General features: G+C 44.8%; 1 protein-coding gene and 1 pseudogene across 2 annotated transcripts in view; one reads left to right on the top strand and one right to left on the bottom strand.

Annotated features, from left to right (window-relative positions):
- CERS3 (ceramide synthase 3) overlaps positions 1-20,390 on the top strand; it is a gene marked incomplete at its 3' end in the record, with an annotated part of 79,216 nt that extends 58,826 nt beyond the window's left edge. Inside the window, exon 11 of the mRNA XM_080914256.1 lies at positions 20,214-20,390. Coding sequence (XP_080770382.1) covers positions 20,214-20,390 — 177 coding nt within the window. The remainder of the gene's footprint in view (positions 1-20,213) is intronic.
- On the bottom strand, positions 7,779-15,186 carry LOC308418326 (heat shock cognate 71 kDa protein-like; annotated as a pseudogene). The gene is made up of 2 exons: positions 15,066-15,186; positions 7,779-9,431 (listed from the first exon to the last, which is right to left on the bottom strand). The product of its transcript is annotated as a heat shock cognate 71 kDa protein-like (transcript).
- Positions 20,391-20,649: the final 259 nt, after the last annotated feature.

Here is a 20,649-nt window from a genome sequence, read left to right on the forward strand (position 1 = left end):
TAGCACAAAGACTAATGATTGAAGTAAAATAGTCAGAAACACTCTCAATGTATATGTCCACCTTCCTGAATATAGGTACAGGTCAGCTGTTCCAACCGTCTACTCAAGAAACAACAATGAATTCATAATTAGCTGCTGCGATAAATTGCTTGGCTTAAAGAATTTTAAATTTAGATATACTTCTAAATTATATATTTCTACAGCAAAATAGAATCCCCTTGGTCTATAGTAGAACCACACATACTAAGGTAAGTTTCAGGGAAAGAGCCCACCACACATCCCTATTTGAGATGGAAGCAGAACTAATGGGAAGGGCTTACCTCCTAACAAAGGAACAGAGGAACTATGGTCATGCACATGAGGACTAGAGCTAATGAACACAGTGACTTGCTGGGTACCTTTTGTCTACTCAGACAACACTCCCTCAGTACTCTATTGCTCTGACTTTCTCATATACTCCTGCAACGTAGTATGGAAATTAGCTGTCTGGAAATGCCCCCTTTGCTTGTTTCTAAGATTTTACTTTCTGCCCTAATCTCCCCAGTGGCAGTAGCAGGGAGGTAGCACATGTGTGTTCCTCGATACCTGCCCCACTGTTCTGAGTTCCCAAATCAAACACACACATACACACATACACACAAACACACACACACACACACATACACACACATACACACACACATACACACACACACACACACAGAGTCTTCTATTTTAATATGCCTTAAACAGCTCAACGGTTGGGCCACTCTCAAACTTGCACATTGCTAATGTCTCCCCTCCAGTATTCTTGAGTTATTACTTACCAAAATCTATATTCCATCTTTGCTACCCTAGACCCAGTGTTGGGGTGTGCTGGGGCTGCATTTCCCCTGTTCTTATAGCTCTCAGGCCTGGATCTTATGGCAATTCTTAAGCCTTCTTCCTCAGTCCCTTTGCCTGCAAAATCTCCGGTCCTACCTCTGTCTCTTTGCCCAGCCATTGGCAACTGGCAACAGAACCAACTGGGGGCAGGAACCCTCACTGTCTTACATACAGATTCTTGTGCAATTCTGGGAACCCAGATAACATAATGCAAGTGTTAAGCAGAATCCACAACCGTGTGAAGTCCACATGCAGGTACAGCAGCATGTTTCTGTGGCTGACAACACCATGTGTCCCCACAGCTCTTAATTCCAGGCAACCAACCTCTGGTGGAGAAAAGATTATATTCACATTATTATTTTTTTAACCAGGGACCTTGGGGACAGGGGTACAAGAACAACCCTTCGCCTCCTCAGCCCATTCTGATTCCTGGGAAGGCATTACAAAAAGCAGCTGGAGGCCACAGCTGGCTCTCCAAGGAGCCTTCAGCTAGCTTCTGGGTGTCCATGTAGGATCTACAAGTCCCCCATCCCCCAAGTTGCCTGCAGATTAACAAATCATGTGGATGACTTGTTTTGACTGCTTTATTGTGTTTTTGCTTCTTTTGCATACTCCTGCCTATTGTGATTTGTGATGATGGTTTCAGAACATCCAGTGTTGTGAGTTCACTTTTTAAGAAAAAAATATTACATCTCTTTATTTCATGTGTGGATTTGCACTTGAGGAGCTCAGAGGACAAATTCCAGAAGTCTGTTCTAGCCACCACATGGTTCATGGTCCTTGGGTTTGGCAGCAGGTGCTTTATCTGCTGAGCCATCTGATCAGTCTAGTGTTCTCTGTTCTTCAGAGGCACTAGACCAGTGAAATCGTCTACTCAATAAGAAGCCAACTAGGCAGTGTCCAGAAAGAAAAGCTATCAAAGAAAACATACTTGTTCACATCCAGACTTCTACTCTTGTCTCCCAAATAGGGTCTTTTATGGCCCTAGATTATAGACCATACCTTGCTTCAGCTGGAAAGGACAAGAAGGCTGGGGAGGCCCCAGGCACAAGCACTCAGGGGATTTGTGCCATTGTTGTACCCATGATTTAAAAATCATTTGACAAAACTCAGTGAGCTTCCCTGTAATTCTGAAAAGTGCAGATTGTCACCATTTTAAAATATTGGAACACACACACACACACACACACACACACACATACACACACACACAGACACACAGACACACACAGACAGAGAGAGAGAGAGAGACACACACACACACACAGAGAGAGAGAGAGAGAGAGAGAGAGAGAGGCTCCACACAGATGTCTTCTATAGAATCTGACTTTAGACAAAGGGCCAGATGTAAATTCATGGCTTGTTAATAAATCTACACACCCACTCCAGGATGTGAATGTTTTATTAAAGGGCTCTTGGGCCAAAGAGATTGGTAAGTGCAGGTGTGAGGGAGACTCCATGCTGGTCAGCACTGTCCTTGTTAATCTCCAACTATTTTCTGTGGCTACATCCTGTGGCACCTTCTCAGCCCCACTGAGTAAATCTCAGAGAGAGCCTCAAATAACACAAAGAAAACATTCATGGGAACTTAGAGAAGCTAAAAGAATGCTTTGCTTTATTGTGTGGGCCCTAGTGCCCGAGTGATTTATGAGGCAGAGGCTTGATCCCGCCTTCTGTTTTGCGAGCAGCGAGTATGCCATCCACAGCACTCTGTGCTCTCTAAGGAGCTGTGTTCTTACAGTGGTGTTTTCTACTACGCAATAGATCAGGAGATGCTAAGGAGGGCAGCTCTGGGTACATACTCTTCCCGTGACTCCACAGCCCACAGACTCCACAGACTCACAATTGTTTCAAATAACTCTGATGTGAGCATGGGAACATGGTTCTGCTGTTCAGGGACATGGGACTGGCTATCCCCGGTCCATTTAGCTGTGTCTGGCTCTTCTGTCACTGGGGTCCAGCTTCATTAGAGCCATTGACTATTGTCAAAACTGATGCTATCATGTAACTACCTAGATGATGCTTGCATGCTCACCTCCAATACACCTGGAAAACACAAATACGACTTGCCCACTTTTTTGAGTATGAGGTATGATGAAGGATGTGAAGAAGCACCAGGCTTTCAAAAAGGCCCCAGGACCTGCCTGTTCAGGGGAAGAGAAGGATAAGAAAGGGATAAATTTAAACTGTTCAGGAGGTCTGAGGCAGTTTTCTTCCTTATATTAGTTGTGTGTGTGTGTGCGCGCGCACGCGCGCGCGCGAGTGTACGCGCATGGGCACACACACATATGTGAGCATTTGGGATCCTCTGTTCTCCCACATCTGTGACACAGTGAGGGTACTGGGCTGGGCAGGGAAGAAGTTGCAACAAAAACCTCAGCCAAACCTACAGAAAGTGCCATAGCTCTAGCCCCTCAAAGATGTCTCCTTTGAGGCCAACCCAGCATTAGAATGTCACTGGGCATGTGCTGCCTTCTGCAGCCGGGTATGACTTTGAACAAGATGGCTTTTTGTCGCCCATGAAAACACAGCCATGTGCCTCCCACCATGGAGATACAATGGAACCTTGCTCCCAAAGGCCTTCCAGGCAGCATCACTATATGATCTCGGTCTTCCCTGCTGAAACCTGATACCAATCTCAAATTCTCTATGCCAGGTGCCTGAAGAATCAGAGGGCTTGCATTCCCAAGCACTACCTCTGATGTGAGGCTAGGTGAAATCTTTACCTTTTAAAATCTTGTTGTGAATCACTGTCCTTTCCTGACAGTTTAGGTGAGGACAAAGTGCTCCGTATGAACTGTCTGTTGCAGACTCCGTGGCCTGGAGCACATGGTGGTGGTGTAGGCATGGGGCCATGCAGCCCAGCTTGCCAGTTATTCTCCTGTGCCCCCATTTCTCTTAGCTTGTGCCTGTGTCCCGTGTGTGCTCACACGTCATCCATGCAGAGGTGCTCTTGTGTGGGGGAGGCAGGAAACCATGTGGAAGCCAGCAGTCAACCTCTAGTGTTATTCTCCAGGTGCCGTCCACCTTAGTCCTTAATTTGGTTTTTGAGAAAGTCAGCGGACTCTTTATTACTTCTGGGTTGTGGGCTGGGGAGCCGTACATGGTGTGAGTCCAGTTCCTCCTCTCCACTGCTGACCTCCGCCTGCACTCTGGCCTGGCTCTGGCCCATGGTTCTCCACAGTATTCCAGCTAGTATGTTGTCTGTTAGAAATCCTCTGGCTTCTTATCACAGCTATTTTAAATGATGTATGCTTTCCTTGAAGCTTTGGGATTTACAAAAAAAAAAAAAAAAAAAAAAAAAAAAAAAAAGCTTCTTATATCTGTGGGTTATAGTTTTTTTAATCAAATTCCAGTTTCAAATGTATTTTCCCTGCAGTGTTGAGGACCAGCCTGGAGCTCTGTGATTCTGGGCAGATGCTTCACAAGCAAGATGCATCCGTCCCCCTCACGTTTTTCTATCATCTTTTCCTCCTCCCACTCCTCCTGTAACTTCATGTACAGTTTACTTTGGCCACAGGTTATTGGTGCTTGGTTCATTTTTGAGTTTTTCTCTCTGTGTTTTATTGTCAATAATTTTTGTGGTGCTTTTCAGCACATTGGTCCCTTTCACATAATGTTTGATTTCAGATATTAATTTTTATCCCTATAAATTTCATTTGGGTTTTTAAAATATCTTCTATATTTCTTTTCATGGTATGGTTTTCCTCTGCATCCTTGAATATATATACTTCAGATTTGTTTATTTTATGTGTTTGAATATTTCCTACATATATGTCTGTGCATCATGTTCATGTGCCTGGTGCAGGAGGAGGTCAGAGGGCGTTAGATCCCTTGAGTTGAGTTAGATCCCTATGCAGTTGTGAGTTGTCACAGGTGTCCTCTGCAAGAAGAACTAGTAGTTAACAACTACTGTTAACTGCTGAGCCATCTCTCCAGCTCTTACAAGTAATTGTTTGACTCCACTTCATTCAAACGCTTTACTTCTAGACCTGTTTTTGTTAAGTGAATTTCTCCCTGAGTATGTGCCATATTTCCAAGTTAGCAAGTTTTTTGATTTTTTTTTAACTCAAAACAAGCCATTTAAAATGGTTGAATGCTAGGGTTTTGTTTTTTTGTTTTTTTGTTTTTTTTTTTTTTTTGGTATTCTTTTAAATGGAGTTGAATTTTGTTTTTGATTGTAATGATAGCTGTGGGCTTTTCAAGATTTTACTGCTGCTAAGGTGAGTCCAGAGCAGCCTTCAGTCTGTGCCTGTTAATAGAGTCCTTAATGTCCTCTAGATGTGCTTGTACCAGGAGCTCTCCATGTAGCTCCTAAGAAGACAACAAATCGCTGGCCCGTCACAGCTCCAGGCAGGGCCTGTTCTGCACAGTCCTATCTGCCCAGGCTGTGCCTGGCCATGGGTAGTTTTCCTCAGCACCTGCACTCTCTGGACAGCACGCTCCCCACTCCCTGCTTGCTTCTTTTCCCTCTCCATTATTCTCTTTACAAAGTCCTACCTCCTGGCCTTCGGGGAACCTCAGTTCAGTGGCCGTCTGTGTGCTGGGTTTGGGTACATTCATAATAAACACAGTCACCAAGAATGTGTCAGTGTTGTATTAGAACCCTTGGGGGAGTGGCATTTAACTAAGAGTGGCCTGATTCAGATTCTCTGGTTTGCTTTTCCTGTGTCTTCTGTTGTATGAGTCTGAATCTGTGACTACTATGCCCATGTGGTGTGTGTGTGTGTGTGTGTGTGTGTGTCTGTGTCTGTGTGTATCTGTGTGTTTGTCCCTAACAAAGTGTGCTTCCTCTTCTTTGAACAGCATCACATCAGGAAGAAATGAAGGCTGCCTTACAGTGTTTGTTTGTTTATGTTTTTGAGGCAGGGTTTCTCTGTGTAACAGAGCCCTAGCTGTCCTTGAATTGACTCTGTAGACAAGGCTGGCCTTGAACTCAAAGAGATATGCCTTTGCCTCCTGTGTGCTGGGATTAAAGGCACGTGCCACTATGCCTTGCCACTTTACAGAAAAATTGAACAGACTGTTACTAGGGATTAAGTTACTAACTCCAACTGGTCCAGGTAACAGACAGACACTATCGATCAATATTCAAATGCTGCTTCTGGCATTCAGGGCAGATGCTCATTTTATAAGGCTGCTTTCAGTCTACCTGCCCTTCCAGCAAATGTTTATCATAGCGCACGTACAGATGTGCATGCGCTTACAATTCTTGTCACCCATGTGGCAGTCCACAACTGTACAGAACTCCAGTCCCAGAGAATCTGATGTCCTCTGACCACCAGGAACATGGACATGGTGCACAGGCAAAACACTCATATGCATCGAACCAGGGACTTGGAAGAGTACTTAATATACACCTGAATATCAGCTTAGGTTGTGAAAGTTGTCCTTGGGAAATCCAAGGCACATAAGGTTGGTTTTTCACATTGTTCGTTTAAAAGAAGTTTAAGCAAATACACTGTAGACCCAGTGGGATGACAGTCTTAAGTCTTACGTGCTCTCAAGATGTAGTAGTAACTCAGCTTCGAGGTCCAGCACAAGCTCCAGTCTCTTTGAATGTGAGAGACAGTCTCATCGGCACACCTCTGTGTGAGAGACAGTCTCGTCGGCACACCGTTGGCTGTGGGCTCTTTGTTGTACTTCTCCTTAGAATCTGGACCTACAAGAAGCTGTGGACTCTATCTCCTTTATTTTCCTTTTCTCAAGACTCAGCCTGAGCTGCTTTCTAGACCAAGCCTAAACCAATTGTTTGATGCTGTTTGTGTAGCTTTTCTAGTGTTTAAACTGGTGAGGCAGTTCTCCACTGTCCTGCTACGGCCAGAAGCAGAAGCCACATTGCTGTGCCTTCCCAAGTCACAATGGCTGCGTACTGCCTCTGCTGTTTCCAGTGAGGTGTAATGGCAGGGTGGCTCCTCTTTGTTTCTGACTTTTCCCTCTAAGGGCAAAGCTGTCCGGTAAACAGATTATAAGCTACAAGTATATTTCATTTTAATGATCCTTAAAAGTACTATGAAGGAGGAAGTAGTTGGGTACATAAAGCCTTTGTCTAGTAAGTGAAGACTGTATTTTGGATTCCTGGAACCCATATAGAAGCAAAGCAGCCATGGAGACTTCTTGTAATCCCAGCTCTCGGGAGGCAGAAGCAGGACTTCCATGATAAGCTGGCAAGCCTTGCTAGACAACCCACAAGCTCTGGGCACAGTTTAAAGGTCTCCACATTCTCATACACAATGCATATTTGTGCCTGGCATACATATATGTGTCTATACTCACATGAATACACATATGCGTATGGACATGCACACTACATCCATATGTACATGCAAAAACTTTTAAAATGTAAGAAAATAGTAAGGCAAGTTTAATTCTGATAAGATCTAAGGTGTACCCAATTCCCCTTAAGCTCCATGCATCTATGGCTGCACATCTTGTTTGAGGTATAGCATAGGGAAAGACAGCCATAGCTTGGTACTCACAGCCTCCCTTTCTCATAGGGGACTCTCTTTTTGCTTCCCCTGACCTGTTCTTCTGTTCCGCTGGTGTCCAGGCTGTTCTAGCTTTCTTCCAGAACCAAGTACCGTGGATACAGTGTTGGGGGATTGGTGAAGTAATTTTCCTCTTCTTAGCCACGTTTTCTGGTTATAACAATGGCTATGGTGATTCTGCAGTTGTTTTGGGAGAGTGGGGGAGATAGTTGAAATAAGGGTCTCACCGTTGTTTCAGATGTCCTCAATTCAATCCATCTCTGTGTTGGAGCTGTTTCTTTCTTTTTTTTTTTTTTTTCTTTTCTTCTTCTTCTTCTTTTTTTTTTTTTTTTTTTTTTTTTGGTGCCAATTTAAATAGTTTTATTATTCCATGTTACTTGTTTTGGGTCCCTGTGGAACAATGCTAAACCCTCTACTTGGACTGACTTAATCCACCTCTTCAATGGTGGGGCCTGAAGAAGCGCCACCAGATGGAGGAGCTCCTCCACCAGGGAAGTCACCAGGCATTCCTCCAGGCATGCCACCAGCACTCTGGTGCAGCTTGGGAATGATAGAGTTTTAGACTTTCTACAGTTCTTTCTGCTGATGCTCAAATTCTTCCTTGTCTGCAGTCTGGTTCTTATCCAGCCAGCAGATGATTTCATTGCACTTGTCAAGAATCTTCTGTTTGTCCTCATCGTTGATCTTGCCTTCAAGTTTCTCATCTTCAACTGTTGCTTTGCTTTCATGTTGAAGGCGTAAGACTCCAGTGAATTCTTGGAGGAAACCTTATCTCTCTGCTTCTCATCCTCAGCCTTGTACTTCTCAGCTTCTTGGACCATGTGCTCAATATCCTCCTTACTCAGGCGGCCCTTGTCATTGGTGATGGTGATCTTGTTCTCCTTTCCTGTGTTCTTATCTACAGCAGAAACACTGAGGATGCCATTGGCATCAATGTCAAAAGTAACCTTAATCTGAGGCACCCCATGGGGTGCAGGAGGTATGCCTGTGAGCTCAAACTTTCCAAGCAGGTGTTGTCCTTGGTCATGGCTCTTTCACCTTCATACACCTGGATGAGTACACCGGGCTGGTTATCAGAGTAGGTGGTGAAAGTCTGTGTCTGCTTGGTGGGAATAGTGTTTGATGAGGACAGTCATGACTCCACCAGCAGTCTCAGTACCAAGGGGCAGAGGAGTGACATTCAAGAGCAGCAGATACTGAACATTCTCAGCCTTGTCTTCAGATAAAATGGCTGCCTGGACAGCTGCACCATAGGCAACAGCTTCATCCAGGTTAATGCTCTTATTTAGTTCTTTTCCATTGAAGAAGTCTTGCAGAAGTTTCTGAATCTTGGGGATTCTGGTAGGACCACCCACCAAGACAGTATCATGTGACTTGTCCAGTTTGGCATCTAGAAGGACCTTCTCTACAGGGTCCAGTGTACCATAGAACAGGTCAGCATTCAACTCCTCAATCTCAATACTGGCCGGTGTGCTAGAGGAGAGGGCGTGCTTGGCCTGCTCACCGGCAGGGCAGAGATGCTGGACAACTCTCTTGTTCTCACTGATGTTCTTGTGGTTTTGCTTAAATTCAGCGATGAAATGGTTGACCATTTAGTTGTCAAAGTCTTCACCTAAGTGGGTGTCTCCAGCTGTTGATTTCAAAAATTCCATCCTCAATAATTGACACCTTAAAAGTTCCACCTCCCAAGTCAAAAATCAGCACATTTTCAGCTCCTTTTAGCTTCGTATCTAAGCCATAAGCTGTAGCAGCAGCAGTTGGTTCATTGATAATTCAAAGTACATTGAGGCCAGCAATAGTTCCAGCATCTTTTGTTGCCTGCTCCTGAGAGTCACTGAAGTAAGCTGGCACTGTGACCACGGCATTGGTAACAGTCTTTCAGAGGTACGCTTCTCCAGTTTCCTTCATCTTTGTCAGAACCACTGAGGACACTTCCTCTGGGTAGAAACCTTTTTCTCCCCTTTGTATTCAACTTGGACCCTGGGCCTGCCCGCATCATTCACCACCATGAAGTGCTTCATATCAGACTGAACCACAGCATCATCAAACTATGTCCAATCAGACATTTGGCATCAAAAACTATGTTGGTGGCATAAGGTCAGGAGGGTCTGATGGCTAATTTTCTGATGACGTTTCTGCCAACCCTGCCCTCTTCTCTATGGATTTGTACCATCAGTGCACCCTGGGCTGGAGCTGGGAATGAGGCCCTCTGTGTTTCACAGTCCAGCCACACTGCCTTGCTGGCTGTGTGGGGTTGGCCACTTGAAGGTTAAATGTACTTTTTTCTCATAAACTCTGCTTGGCTTGATCAGGTTGTCATTTGAGCCTTTTGTTCAGAAGTAGGAAGGCATAACATTCATGACAAATACCTAACAAATGCCAGCAGCCACTTGTGAGGATCTTTCTGGGAACTCAAGGAAGTTTATGAGAAAGTCACTATTTCCCCAGTTCTTCTCACCCATTGATCAATCAACCTGCCTACTTGCATTTTTTCTTGCAGAGATGAAATTTGAACTCGGGGCTTTATGCATGCTAGATAGGTAGGTACTCTACCACTGAGTTGCAGCACCAAACCCCTGAAGTAGTCCAGTCATGGTTTTTTCTCTACCATGCTCATACTATGGGGATGCTAGAATCACAGATCAACTGGCTATGTGGACTACAATGCATTAGGATGATGAAAGGAAGAAAGAAAGAAAGAAAGAAAGAAAGAAAGAAAGAAAGAAAGAAAGAAAGAAAGAAAGGAAGGAAGGAAGGAAGGAAGGAAGGAAGGAAGATGGGGAGAAAAAAAGAAAGAGGGAGGGAGGGAGGGAGAGGGGGCAGAAAGAAAGAAAGAAAGAAAGAAGGAAGGAAGGAAGGAAGGAAGGAAGGAAAGAAGGAAAGATGCTTATAGCCAGGCAATAAGACAAATGAGATAGGTTGGAGCCAGACACTGGAAGCCTGACAGTCTCCTCCTCCCAGGAAGTGACTCTGATTTACATCCCAGGTGAAATATTCCAGACTGAATGGAGAGAGTCCCAGTCCTCCTCCAGTGTGGAGAGGTCTCATGGATAAATTTCCATTGCTAGGTCTCTTGAAAATCAGAGCCATTTCCACACCAGGCCTCTGTCACATAGGCCCCTGAACTTCAGTGGCTCCCCCAGCCTGGAAGTTTGGGGGGAAAGCAGTGCTTTCATGTTAACACTAATAAGGCTTTCAGAATACAGACTGAGTAGACAGCAGGAAAGAAGAGTGTAAAAGAGCGAGTTCTTGACAACATGAAGAGTCATTCAATATAAAAGACAGCTAGTTCTTGTTTCTTATTGAGACAGTCTTACCCTGTTGTCCAAGCTAGCCCTGAACTGACTCTGTAGCCAAGAATAGCCTTAAACTCCCTATATGTCCCAGACTGTGATGATCCTCCTGTCTCTGCTCACTAAGACCTGAGATTAGAGATGGGAATCACCATGATTAGTTTATTAATTCTTTTAGAACCTCTTATTATATAAAGCAAAGCATAGTTGTGAGTTTACATTGCCTCTGTGGACTAGACAGATAAAGAAATGTAGGGAATAAATCACTACTAAGAAAAAAAAAGATCATTTGAAATCAGAGAAACACAAAAGGGCCCAGGTAACTCTGGCTTCAATATTTTCTTTCCACGGAGAAAAACAACCTAGAGAAGGCTTGTGGCTTAGCAAACAGCCTTGCTAACCAAAGTAGCATCTGCGACCACCAACCTCCTTACTGCCCAAGGACGGTTAGAAACACAGCGCCCCAGGGCTCACCAGTACCCTTGTGGTTCAGCATCTACAGAACTTCCACAGACACGGGCGATTTGTATGCACATTTGAACGTGAGAAGCATCAGTCTAGAAAAATTTCACATTGCCAAAAGGAAAATGTCCATTTGTGGCCAGGGTTGGAAGAACCCAGTTAAATGTGGTGCAGTGCTGGCGAGAACAAATATGAAAAGCAAGAATGCAATAATTTCTCTTTCCTGTGGCCTCATCAACTTGGACGATGAAAATTATTACAACAAAAAGGGAGGCATGTTGCTAGTAGCTTAGAAAATTGAACTCTTTGTCTGGATGTGCATTTTTTTAATACAGTGAAAGCTAAAAGTTTGCTTTTAAAATAGCACAAAATGCTTATTATAGTTTTCTTTGTTTCACTGCCAAGTGGGGCTTGAGACGTGGAGTCATTCACAAAGCAGCGGGACACTATGAGTCACACACAGCCTCCTGGGCTCCTGACATTCCTGCAAAGCCGAAGATTCCCAGGCACCGAGTTTAGTTACAGTGCTTTGCACACGCAGCCATGGTTTTATTGAAACTGTGGCTGCAGATGTCATTCCCAGAGACTGAGGAAGCCCTGCGGGCAGAGATGACTCATCTGTTAGACGTGAGCATTGTATCTGTAGCACTGATGTACAGGGTTTCTCTGTTCCTCGTTGTCGGCAAGTTTGTTTGCTTTGTTTTTCTTGCAGACATTTTTTTTTCTTTTGAGAAATACAAATCAGCCCTTAACTAATAGACAGACCATGTACAATTTATTAATGAAAACATAGACATTCTTGAACCAAAATGTACTAAAAATCTCAGCAAGAATGAAGCCAGAAGTATGGCTGCTCAGATTTAACCCAGTAGGTAGCGATGAAGAAGCGTAGACATCCAGGAGTTACCGAGAGATGCGGTGATGCCCGTGCACTGTGCAGGGCGGGGTCAGGTAAGGTGTCCTAGGATCAGCAGAGGAAGGAAAGGATGTGTCTGTTCTGCAGTGCTATAACAAGTACTGGGCTCCTAATAAAGGCAAGAGCTTTATGTAGCTTATGGTTCTGGAGCTCACTCAGAGGACTGCCCCCTTCCATAGGCCATGCCTGGCAAAGGTTCCAGTACCTCTCACCAGCAGGTTACTAAGAAGCAGCTTCCACCAAATGAGCTCTTGAGGATTCAGCACAGCTAAACCATAATGAGTGGGAATCTGGAACAGGAATTAAATATCCTTAGCTACTTAGAAAAAAATAACAATGTTTGAAGGACACATAGACGAGGACTCCCCCCTGCCACAAGCCCAAAGGAATAGAACTTGAAAAAAAATTAGTAAAAACTGAAAAAAGACAGAATTCAGCACAGTGTTAGAGAGAGAGGGAGGGAGGAGGGAGAGAGGAGAGAGAGAGAGAGAGAGAGAGAGAGAGAGAGAGAGAGAGAGAGAGAGAGAGAGAGAGAGAGAGGTGGCAGGTACACCTGCAGGTAGGCGTGGGAACATCTTTTGCTCAGGTTGTCACAAAGATCACAGAAACTTCAGAGTGAGACTATGCTAGATGCCCTCAAGGTCCCTTTCAGTCCTAGAGGCCTTTGAAGGATGTTTTTCAGATGCTACACCCCTCCTACATCTCAAGTAACACCACTGCACTGTGGCCGCTCTGAACCTCTCCAACCATTTCTACACAGCAGCAAGCCACAGGAACCAGCTTCCTTAGGTGGCGAGCAGGGCTCATGGTAGATCATGTGCTAGCCATGTATCATGCTCAACTCATCTCTGAATGGACAAAAGACTCTGGTTGAGCTAAGGGAACATGCATCCACAGGCAGTCTTACTGGCTTGGCCACAATGTATCCACTGAGATGGCTGACTTCCAACAGAGATACTTCATTTTTCACCCTATTCCTATCATAAAACACTCTTGGGAGTTCTTTCTTATTTTTCCTTAATACATCTATATTCATTCTAGTTTTCCCTATTCGCATTTTCTTATTCCTCTTGAAAATAAAATGTAAAGCCCAGAAGGCACTGGTCTCAGTGACTTCAGAGCCACTGTGTTTCCAGGACCTTTGTCCCTGCCTCCCTGAGTTTAGCCAACCCAGAGCCAAGAATAGCCACATGAGTATTCTAAATACACCAGTCCCCTTGTTGGAGCTGTTCACTAGAGACAGGTACTTTATCTGTCCTGTCACTGAGAAGTCCCTGATACCTTGCTTCTTAGTGACTTTCTACTGAATGTGGCAGTATATGGAAAGCCATGACTTGGTCGTCTCAGCATGCCTGCTGTTCCTTCGTCCCCAAATGCTTCTTGTCCCACCATCACTGCCACCCCAACTTCAATTTCAGGTCACAGCTTGCTGGGTCTCCCTCAGAGCCAACTAACTACACTGGTGCTAGCCACTCGCACCTGCGCCACCACGCATGCTTCTTGCTGTCTGCAGGGAGAACTGTGAGCCACACGGCGTCTAGTCTCTTGGTTTGGTCATTACATTAATGAGGGAGATTTCTTCCTAGAAGAAACTGTGCCAAGATTTCCTCTTGTTGAAACAGCTTCTCTCAGCCTCATAGTCAGAGCCTAGGACAGTATCTCCCACCCATTGCCCTTGATACCTGAAAACTATGTGTGTCTAGCACTCGGGGTAAACTAAGGTGGGATGAAGCAGAAAGGAACACAGCAGTTCTATGTGCCCCAGTGCTGGCTGCATCAACTCTAGGGCAGTGCTACTTCTGAGGCACTAGAGAAGAGATGAGGAGACAAAATGGCTCAGCATGTAGCTACCCTTTTCATGGCCCCTGGGTTGGGCATTTCTTAGAACAGCTTCAAACAATGACCATTCTGCTGAAAGCCAGCAGGGAGTGATGTGTTTCTCATCCCCCTTTGAAAGCAGACTGTCAGAGCAGGATTGTCAAAGAATATAGTTTGCCTGGCCTTCGTGGAGAGCAGACATGATACTTCTGAATTTTCCTCATTCAGAAACCTTGCCAACATCAGCAGCCCTGCTCCTCTTAACTGCGGATTCAGCACTGTCCAGCAGGAACGGTGTCAAGTGTCTGTCTGCCACAGTCCAGTGCCAAGGTCTGTAGGTCAGTAGGTGTCGAGGGACCAAAACACCAGCAGCTACACCTCAGCTCAGCTGGCGGCTGCACCACTCACTCCGAGGCCTCAGGCCGGCTCTGAAGCTGGAACCTGGCCACAGAGATTTGATACGGTTGGAAGTAGCTAAGAATTTCTAGAAAGCCGATGACTGCAGGGCCTGTATCGGTGTGGCTGGCTAAGTACGAATGAAGTCTCCTGTAAGAGGAGGACCTGGGGGGATTTGCTGTGGGCAGCTGAGTGAGCGCTGCTGCCATTTGCTGAAATATGGAAGGTTAGAGGAGAACATGAGAACTGGGTGAGATTGTTCGGCAGCTGAGTGATTAGCTAGCTTAAAAATGTAAGTTTGAAGCCCAGGGGGACAGGTCCCTGTTACGAATATGAATTTATAAGCTACCTGCACTTGAATGGTGCTTAGGAATTGTTGGGATGTAGAATCATTTCTTCACTTACCCACTTGCTGAACAAGTGTTTGAATGCTGGCTATGGGTGTGATGGAATGAATGATTCAGGAGGAAATGGCAAAGGGGGACAGGTCATTCAGTGTGTTCCAGTCCTGTTCCTGCTCTCCTGTCTCCACCTGAAGATGTGTGCACCCTTGAAGCCAGTGTGTTCCCCTGGCCCCCTGTTTTTGTATTGGGCCTACCCTTGTATGTAGGCACAGCCATTGTATTTTCAAACTTTTCACACGTGTTGTTATCTGATGTATAGACCCTGCCCTCTGCGTGTCTTGTCGGTGTTCATATTGATGTTCACACGTGTTGTTATCTGATGTATAGACCCTGCCCTCTGCGTGTCTTGTCGGTGTTCATATTGATGGGCTTCCTCACAGGCATGGCTGAGAGCAACTCAGCTGGGATTGCCAGGCAAATTTACCGGATGCTGTCAAAGGAGGTTCCAAGAGTGATGTGTGAGAGCCTCCCCTTCCTTCACACTCTTCAACTTGGTTTTTATCACACTTCTTCATGGTTGCCAGTTTGACAACGTGAGGTTTCATCTCGCTGTGTTGGTTTCACTTCCTGGAAGAGTGCCTTGTGTGGTTTATCAGTCTGTGGTGCTCTGCCTTCTGAAGCCTGCCTGCTTTCCTGTGAGGACTGAGTTTTTCATCCTCGACGGGACATGTGGTACTAGACACGGGCATCTTCTCTGTCCTGTCACTGAGAAATCCCTGACACCTTGAACGGTGCTTCTTAGTGACTTCCTACTGACTGTTGCAGTGCATGTGAAGCCATGACTTGGTTGTCTCAGCATGCCTGCTGTTCCTTCATCCCCAAATGCTTCTTGTCCCATCACTGCCACCCCCACTTCATTCTCAGGTCACAGGTTTAAAACAAATGTTCTGGGCTTCATCCTGTTGAGCCAAGGTATTCTCCTGCCCAAAGTCCCAGGATTTGATTCTTCTCTTGTTGTTCAAAATGCTCCTGCATGTCTCTACTCGGTAAGGATGAGGAACTTTCAGTACATGCTGAACAGGAGGCACCGTGTGGCTATTTAGAGAGTACTGCGGTTCTAGGCGCTAATCTCCAAAGCAAATCATATTTATTTAGTGAAGTCATTTTGTCAGCAGCTGGTGGCCACCAGACTCTAGTGTATTTTCATGTACGGTAGATAATCTGATGGATTTGACAGAAGCCTTTTGTTCATCCAGTTTTGAAAAAGGAAGGAAGGAACGAAGAAAAGGAAGGAGAAAAGAAGAAAGGGAGGGAGGAAGGAAGGAAAATCAAAAGCTCCTCAGTGTATTCTGGGCCAGGCTGTCACTGGGCCGTGACAACAGGAAGGGTCTGAACTCTCCAGTTTTTTTCAACATTGAAAAATGAAGACACCATTCAGAATCTATCTGACCCAAAAACTAGCCTTTTTTTTTTTTTTGAAGCTCATTGGCAAAGTTAGTAAAACGAAAAACTTCTCCAGGAATTAGAAATAAATCAAATAACAGATTATAATTTAATAGTTCAATAATTAAATTGTATCTAAATGAAATTTTTATTATAACTTCATTAGATTTTGTTCATAATTTAAGAAAATAAAAGTCTCCTACTTTATATCAGTGAGTTGGAACAGTATAAAAAAACAAAACAAAACAACTTTTGTATCTACCACTGAACCCAAAGTGAAAGCATTTTGTGTATGTGGACAAGCACAAAAACTGCCTGTTTTTTTCTTCTGCAAATAAGAAAACTGTAACCAGGTAGTTCATGAGATCACATCCATCCAGAGGCTGCAGCTAAGTACCCTCGAAAGCGCAAGACTTACCACAGATATACACCTAAGAAGGCAGGCATGAACCTGTATTGGGGGGGGGGGGGCACACACATCAGTGGCCTCAGAGAGCTCGGAAGTCACTCATGCTGGGCATATGATTCTGCTATAAGCTACAGAGACCACTCAACAGGGAAAGGGAAGTCTCCTCAACAAGAACTCATGGGAAACTGGACATTCCCTTGTCAAAGAGTGAAACTTGACCCTCACGTCTCAGAATGAGTGAATCTTTGAACAAATTCATCTTTATGCCCTGCTTCTATATCACATTCTGTAAGGAACAGTTTTGCTTTTGATAGGCCCCAAAGCAGAAGGTCAAATTTAGGCTTTCCTCTTTCTGATGGTGTCTGGGATGCTCTGACCCTGACCTTGGTTTTCCTTTTTAGTGGCTATACATTCAAGTCAGTCCTCAGAAGGCAAGCTTTCTCTGCTCACATGATCCAGCCCATTATTGCATTTGTCACGACTGGTCCTCCAGTGATGTGAGGACCAAAGAGCTCAGTTGACAGAGACAGCAATCTGTTCTTTACCACATACTTTTCCTGAGCCTTTTGTGAGAGCAAAGGGACTTATTGATGAGGAACGTCATAAAAGACATGGAAAATTGATATTCTCCCATCTTTTGTTGTGGGATGAATGTAATAGTTCACCCCAGAGCAGCATTTCTCGACTTTTGGGTCACAATTCATTTGGGGGAGGTAGCATATCAGAAATCCTACATACTGGATATTACATTATGATGCCTAAATAGCAAAATTACAGTTGTGAAGTAGCAATAGAAATAATTTTATAGATTGGGGGTCACCACATGAGCAACTGTATTAAAGAGTCACAGCATTGGGAAGGCTGAGAGCCACTGTGCTAGAGGAACCAGGTCCTCTAGAGAAAGGTTATCTAAATGCTAGAATGCCTTTTTGCTAGTTCTAGGAGCAAGTGATCTCAGTTGGTCAGGATACTAACAGAGTAGTAATAGAAAGGTTGCGGCGGGGACTGCCAAGACTTGGGGTGGGAGCTCTTGGTGAGCATAAGGTCCATGCAGAGTCCAACCAGCCCTGTGGCTGCTGAACCACAGATATATTCATCTACTCTCCAAAGGTTTAGGTACTTCTGTGTACACTGCATTTTCTTGGGCATTTAGTGATTTGTAGAAGGGCTGGGGCCAACTATCTGCATGACACAAGTTCTGTTGGCCCAGACACATTTGGGTTGGGATGCAAAAAAATGAGAAGCATGGCGAGACTGACAGAGTTGGCTGCTTCCAGGGATGCTGATGGTCACATGCTGACACTCAGAGCACGCAGGCTGTGCTACACAAAAGTGAGTGTACACTCTGAGAGCCCCTAGACAGAAAGCATCTGGGTTCTTATTTCTGTTAGGTACTTTAACTGCTGGAAAGATTTGCTGTGGTGCTTTCTTTCCTAGAATATAGATTGTGGTCCTTAGCTTAAGCTTTTCTAACTCCAGCACATTAGAGAATTTCTCTCTTCTAACGTCCCTTAGCTAGTGTCTGTTCAAACAGTACATTGTAAATTATTAATAAGTTGACAAATCTACTCCTAAATCTTGAACATTTGTGTGTGTGTGTCCCAGTGTGTATTGTGTTCCTTATTTAAGTGTATCTGTGTGTGTGTGTGTGTGTGTGTGTGTGAGAGAGAGAGAGAGAGAGAGAGAGAGAGAGAGAGAGAGAGAGAGAGAGAACCACAGCATATATGTGAAGGTTGGAGAACAATTTCAGGTGCCCATACTCACGTTCTATTTTGTTTGAGACAAGGTCTCTTCATAATTACCCCCCACTGCCTAAGCCAGTCTGGCTGGACTTCTGGGGCCTCTCCTGTCTCCATCTCCCATCTTGCCTTAGAAGCATAAAGATAACAGACTAGTCTGTCCCTGGCTTTGAGGAGGTCCTGAGGATCCCAACTCAGATGAGAGGTTAGTGCAGCTTTAACCATTGAGCCATCTCCTCTGCCCTTGAACATCTTTTTTTTTTTCTTTTTGGTGTTTGTTGTTTGGGTTTTGAGACAGGGTCGTGTTACATAGCCTTAGCTGACCTAGAACTTGCTCTATAGATTAAGCTGGCCTTGAATTCATAGAGGTCCACCTGCCTCTGCCTCTGCCTCCTGAGTGATAGAATTAAAGACCTGCTCCACCACATCCAGATGAACACACATTTTAATTGAAATATAATGAGCATGTCAGCGTTTGCCTAACCTAATACAATTATTTATCAGAGATGATTTTTATTCTTTTAAAATGTATCCCTAAAGGCCAGCCCTGATGGTATCAAGGTCAAGGTCAGGATGAGTTTGAGGGGGGTGGGGAGATAGCCAGCACTCGAGTAGCCAGGGAAGAAGAGGTGGCTCCCTTAGAAGTGGGTCACAGGTCTCAGGGGTCCACAGCCTCTTCCAATGCTCACACCACCCAGCTCTGTCCAGCAGGGGACGGCAGAGCTCCGTGTTTGCCCTCTGGCTAGCTCCTTGCTGTGTGGTGGCTTTGTCAAAGTCACTTATCTGCCTCAAACCTTCTATGCTCACCATTGTTGGATTTCTCTTTATTAAGTAGAGGATATTTCATATGTTCAGTGATCATGGCATAAATATTACTGTTCATACTGCTCAGTCCAACCGGCCCCTTTCAGTGTCAATACCATTAGTTACGTTAAAGATGTCACTTGTAAAACAAAGTTGGACATAAAGTGGTATCTTATTAGTGTTTCAGTAACACCCTTTTGGATCTATATTATTAGGTCTTGCATAGCAGACAAACACCTGCATATCAACCTAGCACAGTTTTATTGGCAGGAAATCCACAGACTCCTTTCTGGGCTTTGACTTATTATCAGAACCAGCAATTCTCAGTTCTATGCTTCCTTTGCTAGCCTGAAGTTCAAGTCCTAGGTAATATAGTGCACCTCTAAACATAATTTTAAAAAATACTACAATGCCCCAGTTGTTACAAAAGCATGACAATGAAACAATAAAATTTCCAACAACTTTGTACATTTATGGGTGAAGTGTGTGTGTGTGTGTGTGTGTGTGTGTGTGTGTGTGTGTGTGTGTGACTATCCCCAAAAGCATAGCCCTGACAGATGCTTGTCCTATGCACACACTTTCATGGATGGGAAGGTGGAAGCAAAGCTGACACGGGTGTGACACTGGTCAGATGCCACTGTTATTTTGTTATTAGTAACCTGTCTTCAGGAATTGTGAAGTCCTGAACAAAATGGAATGCAATCTTACGACTTCATGCACAGTTGCATTTCTGGGGAATTTAGAATACAGTTACCTGTTCGTCCATGACTGCAGATCTTTAGAAATGTGGGAGGGAGAGAGCTTTCCTTGAATGCATTTTTTTCTTTGTCTAAGTTGAGTGTGGGAAAGACACTGTGGATTGGCCAAGCACATGACCTGAGGTACTATTTTGAGATGTTTGGATGTACACACACACACACACACACACACACACACACACACACACAGGAACTAGCATCACAAGATGGCTCTGAGCCACTGTGTGGGTGCTAGGAATTGAACCCTGGTCCTCTGCAAGAGCCACGAGTATTCTAAACTAAGGAGTCCATACTCCAGCTCTCAATTTTCCCATCTTTAAAGTCTGATTCTGACTTGTACAGTGGTATACCCCTGGGACGGCTGGTATGTGGGCACTGGGGTTAATAGGAGCCAGTTCTCTGGCCTGGCCCCTTGTGTGCTCACCCATGAGGTCCCCCTCAAATGCTGTCTCTCATGGCCCATTCTGTCCTTTGCCTAGAGCACGAAGGATGTGAGGAGTGACAACGAAGAGGAAGAAGAGGAAGAGGAGGAAGATGAGGAGGAGGAAGAGGAAGAGGAAGAGGAGGAGAGCACCAAAGGCAAAGAGACAGTGTATCTGAAGAATGGCCTTGGGACCAACAGGCATTCCATTCCCAATGGTCAGCATGGCCGTTAGCCTGAAGCAAGTGTGCTGCCGGGGCATCGGGAGGCCTGAATTGCTTCCCTATCCACTGCTGTGCACCCACAGAGACCCCATTTTGCTTTTTATTTTATTTTATTTTATTTTATTGAGGTGGAGTCTCCTATGTTGCTCAGGTGGCTCCCACCTCAGTCACCCTGCCTGTGATAAACGTTAGTGGAATAGCAGTGAACCATTCAGCAGTTAAGCTCAGGCTGCTCGGGGGGTTCAGAGATCTCTCCAGGCAGGGTCACTG

Source organism: Micromys minutus (assembly GCF_963924665.1).
Source record: "Micromys minutus genome assembly, chromosome: 3".
Classification (NCBI taxonomy): domain Eukaryota; kingdom Metazoa; phylum Chordata; class Mammalia; order Rodentia; family Muridae; genus Micromys; species Micromys minutus.